At 48.7% G+C, this 9,183-nt stretch overlaps 1 protein-coding gene across 1 annotated transcript; it reads right to left on the bottom strand.

The window, feature by feature from the left end:
* Positions 1 to 1,674: 1,674 nt before the first annotated feature.
* On the bottom strand, positions 1,675 to 8,711 carry wnt2 (wingless-type MMTV integration site family member 2; the record flags this gene model as incomplete). Its single annotated transcript, XM_084450944.1, has 5 exons — positions 1,675 to 1,880; positions 5,422 to 5,686; positions 6,046 to 6,323; positions 8,143 to 8,363; positions 8,629 to 8,711. 5 exons carry the CDS (start codon positions 8,709 to 8,711, stop codon positions 1,675 to 1,677), a joined length of 1,053 nt encoding a protein of 350 aa, XP_084307070.1.
* Positions 8,712 to 9,183: the final 472 nt, after the last annotated feature.

Raw genomic sequence — 9,183 nt, 5'->3', positions numbered from 1 at the left:
AAACCGTTTTTTTGTTGTACAAAAAAAGGTGATCAATTGCCAGCATTAAAAAAGTGAGAAAAAAATAAAAGACTTTTTGTGTATGCTGCAAACCAGCTTCTTCCCCGCCATTTTGATTGTTATATTTCTACCTGATGGGAAGGTGAAGCCCCCTATTGGACCCACAGCCCTCCTTGTTATTGTCCATTCCTGGAGGAGGCTTGGCCTGTCCCCCCCCAACCCAGTCTCGGATGGAACGTTCCGTAAGATCTACGAATGTCTGCTCCAAAACACAGAACAGTACAGTACTCCTACAGTAAATCACTTTAATCATTAAGGATTCGGATGGACGTACAGCAAGTATGATGATGAGACGATCCTTTCTTCATTGTAAGCAGACCAGAGGTACAGAGATGGTGAAGGCAGTGCGATGTCACCCAGATCAGAGGTACAGAGGTGGTTAAGGCAGTACCAGGTTACCCTTCAGCTGACACCTGTCCCTTGTAACATAGAGGGCTTTATTTTTTTTACTGTGCCCAGGGGGGGGGGGGGGGGGTTGTATGATTAATGTCCCTGTGAAAATACAGGTAACTAAATAGTGTGTTTACAAGATTGGACAGACAGGTTTTATGCTTTGGGGAGGGAAAGGGTGTTACATTAGGGGTGTGGTCCACTATTCCAACTATATACACAAACTATACATCTAAACTTTCTTTTAAATTACATAAAGCTTGTATTTACACGTAAAAAATTTGATTACATTTCAGATAGACATTTTACGGTACTCAATGAGTAAATAAATACCTTGGAATGTGAGAGAAGATAGGAGACAGATGACGGTCATTTTGAAGCACAAAGTAGATATGAAAGTCACCCATAGTCATGACATTGTATTTTGTGCTTATTTATCCAATTGGCACTGATGAAAGCAGAGATGAGCGACTCCAGTCCACTGGGACCTTCTGTTTCTCAGTTGCTTTAGACGGAGGCCTGGCTCTCTAGCTGAGGAAGAAACCAAGAGTTTGGCTGCAAAACGAGATACTGTATCCATTTTGATATTACTGTTTAAGATATCATTTATTCGTAGACACATTTTAAGGTAAAACAAAAATGTATCTTAAAATCTGATGACATAGTTCACACATAAAGGTACATATTAGCAATAATTTCTGATAAAATGCAAATGTGATAAATTGGTGGTCATCTCGTTTTGCAACGAAACTCCATAGCCATCCAACACTGTCTAGCCATGGCCTTCAAACAAGACTGGATCTGGACACGTTTGCTCTTCCTGCACTGGGTACGTTTAAGAAGCACAAATTCTGCACAGGTTTGCATACTGTATGACTATAATGTCATCTTGATGCAGTTCTAAAATTATTTCTGTAATTATAAAGGGGTAAAAAAAAAACTTTACATATGCAGAATCTGCATCAGGAATGAATCCCAAGCCTTGTGTTAGAGGGGGTTGTGTGTGTGTGTGTGTGAGAGAGAGAGAGCAGTCATCGGTGGTGGCACGGCCAGGACGGTGTGTGTGTGTGTGTGTGTGTGTGTGTGTGTGAGAGAGAGTGTGTGTGAGAGAGAGAGCAGTCATCGGTGGTGGCACGGCCAGGACAGTGTGTGTGTGTGTGAGAGAGAGAGAGAGAGAGCAGTCATCGGTGGAGGCACGGCCAGGACGGTGTGTGTACTGGCGGGTCACGTCTGAGTCTTGCAGGTGTGCACGTCCACCTGCTGGTGACAGTCCTGGCAGTGCACGGCGCAGCACCAGTGGAACTTGCATTCACACTTGGTGGTCCGGCTGACCCGCGCCGTGTCGTAGCCCCGCCCACAGCACATGACCTCACAGCCGTCCACGCCGCGCGACGTCCTGTTGCACGCGCGACCGCCCGTCCCCACGGAACCTGGAGGCCGGCCGAGAGAAAGGAACGCTTTGTTAAAGAGGACACAGAACAACAATATCCATCTCTGTGTGCTGTTTATTTGATTGATCACTGGGAGAAGGGTGGAGGTGGATGGAGAGAGAAACAGGTGGATCTATCCACAGCCTCAGGGAGAACATCTGATATGACAACAGCACCACACCAGGGCACAGACAGGAGTCAGGCTACTCCACTGACTGGGAAGCTTCTGTTTACAATTCTTAAATCAACACTTGCAAGCAGTTTACCTTCATTTCTTCTTCTTTTTTTTACCCTACTGAACTAGAAAGAACCATGTTTCCAAGCCCTACAGCATCTGAAGAAAGATCTGAGAGAATGCCCACAGAGACCCACCTCCTACAGTTTAGTGTAGAGATGCCAGTTTAGACAACTAACCCTACTACTGGATGGAGAGAGGGAGGGAGGGAGGGAGAGTGAAAGATAATAGGATGAAGGAGGGATGGAGGAGAGATGAGAGATTGATGATAGGAGCTATCAGCTGGTGCTTGCAGTCCTCATCAGGTGTTCATTTCATAGAGGCCTTCACTCTACAGGGATACACCCTGTGTCTCTCTCTCTCCCTCTCTCTCTCCCTCCCTCTCTCGTCAGTTTAGACACACACATGCACCTGCATCTCATTCCCAGTTTCTGCACGTACAGTAGGCCTCAGTTATACACTCAATACACACACACACCCCTTGGTTTTAAACTCAATCCACACACACACACACCTCGATTATACACTGACAGTCCACACGCACTCCTCTGTGTGAGGACTGTGCAACGGCCTGACAAAAGTCCAGAAGAAACCAGCAGAAATCAACATGTGTTTTAATGTGCTAAGGCAGTGTGCGCCATCTTGGAGCGGCTGTGGCTCGGGAGGTAGAGCAGGTCGTCCAATGATCGTAGGGTCGGTGGTTCGAGCCCCTCCTGTCCACATGTCCCTGGGTAAGACACTGAACCCCAATTTACTCCCAATGAGCAGGCTAGCACCTTGCATGGCAGCTGTCGCCATTGGTGTGTGAATGTGTGTGAATGAGAGGCCACTGTAAAGCGCTTATAAAAGCGCTATGTAAGTGCAGTCGATTTACCATTTAGTGCATTCCAAGTATTGGCAAATAGCATTTGACGCAGCTCTACAACCAACCAATACTGTATCCATTCCAATCAATCCATTTCTAAGCCCCCTCATCCCTCCCTCCCTCCCTCTCTCTCTCTCTCCGTCTGTCTCTTCCTTGCTCTCCTCAGCCAGGTAATGTGTCGGGACACGACCAAGCCCCGCCCCTCTCTGCAACGTGCCCGCCCGTCAGCCCCGGTATGCTGCGCTGCCAAGGGTGGTATCACCGGACTCATCCCTCCCTCCCTCTCCCCCTCCCTCTCTCTCTCCCCCTCTCTCTCTCTCCCTTTCTCCCTCGCTCTCTCTCTCTCCCTCTCTTCCTCCCTCTCTCTCTCTCCCTCCCTCCCTCTCTCTCTCCCCCTCCCTCTCTCTCTCTCTCCCTTTCTCCCTCCTTCTCTCTCTCTCCCTCCTTCTCTCCCTCCCTCTCTCTCTCTCTCTCTTTCTTTCTCTCTTTCTCTCTCTCTCCCTCCCTCTCTCTCCTTCTCTCCCTCCCTCTTTCTCTCCCTTTCTCCCTCCCTCCCCCTCCCTCCTTCCCTCTCTCTCTCTCTCTCTCCCTCCCTCCCTCTCTCTCTCTCCCTCCCTACCTCTCCCTCCTTCTCTCCCTCCCTCCCTCTCTCTCTCCCTTTCTTTCTCCCTCCCTCCCTCCTTCTCTCCCCCAGCGTCTGCTTATTGAATTAAGATGAAGGGGCGGCGAAAGATGAGTTTAGCACCTGAGCCTCTGTGGGGCCGGGGGAAATTGATTTCACACTTTGGAGAGGCACAGTGGCCCGTCTCTGTCTCTGAGGGGCTGTGTGTGTGTGTGTGTGTGTGTGTGTGTGTGTGTGTGTGTGTGTGTTAAACGTACATGTTCTGTGTGTACGGTATGTGCGGGGGGAGGGAGTGAGTGCACAAGTCTATTTATTTATTTATTTATTTAACCAGGGAAAAGTCACACTGAGATTTACATCTCTTTTAAAGTTGAGCCCTGGCCAAGAAAAGCAGCATAGTTTCATACAAATAAAACAACAGTCTATGTTGTGTGAGTGTACAGGTCTGGCTATGCACACTTTTATGTGTGTGTGTATCCTGTCCCAGATGACCGGAGCCAAGTCTGGAGAGAGAGAGAGGGAGAGAGAGAGAGAGAGAGAGAGAGAGAGAGAGAGGTTCTCACGACAGGCCCAGATAGCCGGGGAGCTCACTCTGCTTACATGTACACAGCCCATAAAACGCCTTCATTTTCTGTCACTGCTCCTCCCTACACCCCCGCAACCTCAACATATCACAACATCTCTCTCCGCAGAAAACAAATGTCAGTAGATGACGAATTTTTCAATAAAACTGTCTGTCATGTTTTCGATCCAAGGCAGGGATCCAATTCTCTTGCCATTTGCCGTTGACAGTTCACACCTAGCCATTGCCAATATCAACCTAAAAAAACAACAACTAAGAAATGGAAAGGTGACCTATCCTATTGAGGTATATAGTCGCCCAACAAATGTTTTCAAGGGGTGTCATCTCCGCATTAGTCTTTAGGAGACTGAACACCAGATTTATTTCGAGGTGAACTGTCAGGTGATTTGTAGAGACCTGACCATGGGTGCGTTCAGGTAGCCCCCCCATTCTCTTTCTGCTGTGAAGGAGACCGGCCAAAAAAGTTTAATTGGAACATTTAGATGCCTAACCCATCAACAGACCGTATGATCAACCCTGGTTAGGGTTGGTGAATAGTGTACTAATGTTTGTTGATGGTTGCAGTATCTACATCTATAGGGGGACCCTCCTCGATTCCTCTCCATGGGTGAGAGGTGTTGGAGACGTGACCTGGCCCCTAAAATGCCTCTCTTTTGAGGCCGGTGATCCCCTGAGGGCAGATGTGTGTGTCCCAGCAGGGGTAATTTATAGCGCTGGGCCACCAGCTCTGGTTTCAGCCCACAGAACTGTGTAATGGGCCTTAAACGGTCCTGACACCCGATCGTCTCGGATCATCTGTTGCCTGACAGGCATCCAGGTTCTACCGTATCTCTCTCTCTCTCTCTCTCTCTCTCACACACACTTTCTTACTCACTCTAAAAGAAAACAAAAGTTTCTCTCCTTCTCACATACGCACACACACACACATTCTTTCACACAAACAATACAAAATCACACACACAAGAGGTCTGATGTACCAGAGACAGGTCACACTCCGCCAGACTGAAGCCATTACACCCTGTATGAGGGCTCAGTCTATTGGTCTAGACAGCCGAGCAGACGCTACCTGAACGGTGACGTGTGACGCGCTAAAACTGATACCGGTTCACATTCAGTTGATCCTCTCCCAAAAACGTTCTCTGATGGTTCGCCCCCCCGTCATCCGACACAAGCGGTCAGGCCAGGAGGAGAGGGGATCATCAGAATGAGGAGTGGACGGCGTGTGGTTGGACTCACCGGACTCTTGGTCTCGTATGCAGTAGTCCGGAGAGTCCTCGAAGTACACCAGGTCGTTCTTGCTGGGCCGTTTGAAGTGAGTGTGGGCGGTCGTGAAGCCCGTGCCGTACTGGTTGACCGCCACCTGCACGGCGCCGTTGTAGCGCCGGCGCAGGTGGTCGCCGGTGCGGCGGAAGTCGGCCATGGCCAGCCAGCAGGTCCGCACGCTGCAGGAGCCGCTCACGCCGTGACACTTACACTCCAGGGTCATGAAGCGCTTGACCGCCTGGGGGGTGAGTGAAGAGGGGGGGGGGTGTCAGGGCAAGGCTGGGACTGAGGGGAGGGTGTGTGTGTGTGTGTGTGTGTGTGAGTGAGTGAGTGAGAGAGAGTGTGTGTGTGAGAATGTGCATATAGCATAAACATAACCTTGACTTGAACTTAAAACACTAATTCATTCATTTTATTTGTGTGTGTGTTTATGTTCCTTTGTGTGTGTGTGTGTGTGTGCATACAGTGCATGTACAGTAGTTGCCTCATTATCTGTGTGTGTGTGTGTGAGTGCATGTACAGTAGTCTCATCATCAGTGTGAGTGTGTGTGTGTGTGTGTGTGAGTGTGAGTGTGTGAGGCCTGGTCCCCGGCCCACCTTCCTGCCGGCGCGGTTGTTGTGCAGGTTGATGAGGGCGCGGGCGTCTCTCTCCTTCCTCTCCTTGGCGTCCACGAAGGCCTGGCTGAACCTCATGGCGTGCTCCACGTGGTCGCTGCAGCCGCCCCAGTCGAAGGGCCCCTTGGCGTCACGCGATGAGCCCTTCTTGGTGGGGTCACAGGAGCACGAGTCCAGCTCACCCTGGCTGCAGGCGCGCGCCAGCGTGTAGACCAGGCCGGCCGACGAGATGGCGTAGACGAAGGCCGCCTCACGACTGCCTGGCGAGGGAGGAGGGAGGAGGGAGGGGGGCTGGTTTTAACGTCGGCTTCATATGATTGTTTACACGCACCCACATATGCAAACACAAACACACTAGGGTCTGTGTTACGCACACAACGCCACACACGGTGGGTCACACACACACACACACACACACAACGCCACACACGGTGGTTTACACACACACAACAACACACACGGTGGGTCACACACACCACACACGGTGGGTCTCACACACACACACACACACAACGCCACACACGGTGGGTCACACACACACACAACGCCACACAGTGGTTCACACACACACACACACACAACGCCACACACGGTGGGTCACACACACACACACCACACACCTATTCTGTCTGGCAGGGCTCACAGCTGGAGACACACACTCTCCTCTCTTAGTACTTCAAGATGTACCTGCATGGTCTGTGTTTGTTGTTGCTTAAGCCTTTTATTTCATGCCATGGCGCTGCTGCTTTGCTTCATCTACCTCCAAGATGGATAAACGGGTAACCAGCAGTCCCAAGATAAAGGACCCATATCTCACTGTTCTTGTAGCTGATGAAAGTTCTGAAGGATCAAAGACTGTGTGTGTGTGTTTGTGTTGTGAACCCAGTAAAGCAGGTACTAAATCCTAAAAAGTGTGTGCGCGCGCGCGCGTGTGCGGTTGTGCGCGCTCGCGTTGGCAACCGTAGGATAGAAATTGAATGTTTAAAGGGGTTAATGGGGATTAACCAAAGAGAACACGACACCAGAAAAACCTTGTAATTGTTTGAAATTAGCGCACTGACGTTGACAATAAGTAGCTTCACACGGTGCTCCGGCGATACCTAATGGTGCCTGTCAAGTGGGCCGCCTAATGTCGTGTGACACAACCGGAGCTACTCTGGGAGGTCCGAATACCACAGGGCCGATTAGGAGCCCAGATTAGGCCCAAACCAAGACATTTTACATTTTAGTAATTTAGCAGACGCTTTTATCCTAAATGACTTGGCCTACAATATAGTAGGCCAAGTGCATCGGGTAGGGATATAAGTGAACTAGGCTACATCCCGGTCATCGTCAGTAGGCTAAAACCTTCAACAAGTGCCACCACAAAAACTCTCTGGTTAATTTAAGGGATTGGGAACAATCAGATCTTCATATTATCACAAAAACAGATTATAACCTTGTGCGAACTGCAGACGTTTTTCACTGGCCAGTGGGGCTTAAACTGGTGACGGGATGCGAGATGACTGACATCGATTCTAACCTGACAGGTTGCTCTGCATTGAGTTCACATCTGTCAGGTGTGTGACAGTTTGGAGCAGCGCAGTCTGATACCGATCGCAGCAGCGAGCGGGTGCGTCAACTTGATAAATGTGCGACTGTAAAGTGAGACAATGTATGGAATGCGATGCAAGCTTTGGGGAAAACTAAGTCATCTAGCCTACAGTGGGGCGAAATGCTTTACACAATTTTACTCCGATACAGCCTACATGAGAGCCTATTCTTAAATTCTTAAAGCATAAGCCTACGGAAGGTTTCTATGCAGCTGAGGGATATAGCCTACAGAAAAGTCTCACACCAATGCACAATCGCGCTTCCTTTGTATGAACTCCGTGGAGAAATTGGTAGGCTATCATATCTATTTCCAAAGTACCAGCACACATAAATACAACCCAACATTATCAGGCATTTTACACAATGTTCTATGTCTGCCGTGATAAAAGTTAATTCATTAATATTTGCTAAGTTAGGCTCAAATGGTGCATATCAGACATCTGCAGTTGCATGCACCGTTGCTGCATAGCTTATTCGAATACGTACTACGCAGCAGCAGCCGTCCGAACACGTTGTGGTCCCGCGCCATGGTGTTGCAGTTCCAGCGGTGGGTTTGAAACTGATGTTGACACTCGTCGATCCAGTCCTTCATCCCGGCTCCGATCGCCTGCATGACTTTGGGATGCTGGCGGCACAGCTGCCGCTGTTTGTTAACTAAGCCTGGGATGTTGTCGCACATCACTTGCGACCCGAGGGTACCCATGTACCTGCATTACAAAAGCATGAAAGCGTTTTCAATGACTTTGACCACTCGTTAAGCTACGTGAATGTTTGATATTAGGGAACGGCTACTCCACTGCAATATGAGTAGGATTGGAAAATAATCGATAAAGGTTGCACAATAATGCTCTCCAGTGGTAGGCTATATTATGCCCAGTCACCATAATCACCATATTCCGGTCGACAAGCGAAATACATAATGTCAGTGTAATCATAATAATTCAGTTAAATTTAAATTCACTATCTACTCACCACCAAGATGCGTCGACCCCTGAAGTTAGCCAACACATTGCTACAGATAAATAAAAACATATTCCGCTTGGCAATAAGTTCATATTACTAAACTTTGGTCGGTGTGCACATTCGTTCAGGCACCTGTACAAAGCATTTCCATGGGGAAACGGAACGAAGGCTTCTGGGTCGCACAAATCAAACGGCGTCTTGAATTAAAAAAATGTTGTCGCCTAATCATAAACAGTAAACGGTAAGGTCGGGTTTTTGCGCGTAAAAAACATAACGATGTGGGTGTTTGTTTAAAGCAAAGCGCATGAGATCTTGAGTTAACAAAGATTTTCTGTGAAGATAGGGCAGATGATCTGCTATCAGGTTTAAATTGCTTACACAAGGGGTGGGCGCAGTCCTGTCTCAGGAATGAGGTGAAGAAATTAGATGTCTCAAAGTATCTGTTCAGGCTAGCTTGACACCAGACACAAGCTTGGCCGATTTCCAAGCGGCAAGGTGTAGAATGTGGTACAACGTGATGTGCGAAACCCTGAACGTTTTAACAAAAACAATCAAATGAACTGC

This window comes from Borostomias antarcticus (assembly GCF_949987555.1).
Source record: "Borostomias antarcticus genome assembly, chromosome: 16".
NCBI classification, from domain to species: Eukaryota; Metazoa; Chordata; class Actinopteri; order Stomiiformes; family Stomiidae; genus Borostomias; species Borostomias antarcticus.
This window is presented reverse-complemented; position numbering and strand designations above follow the sequence as displayed.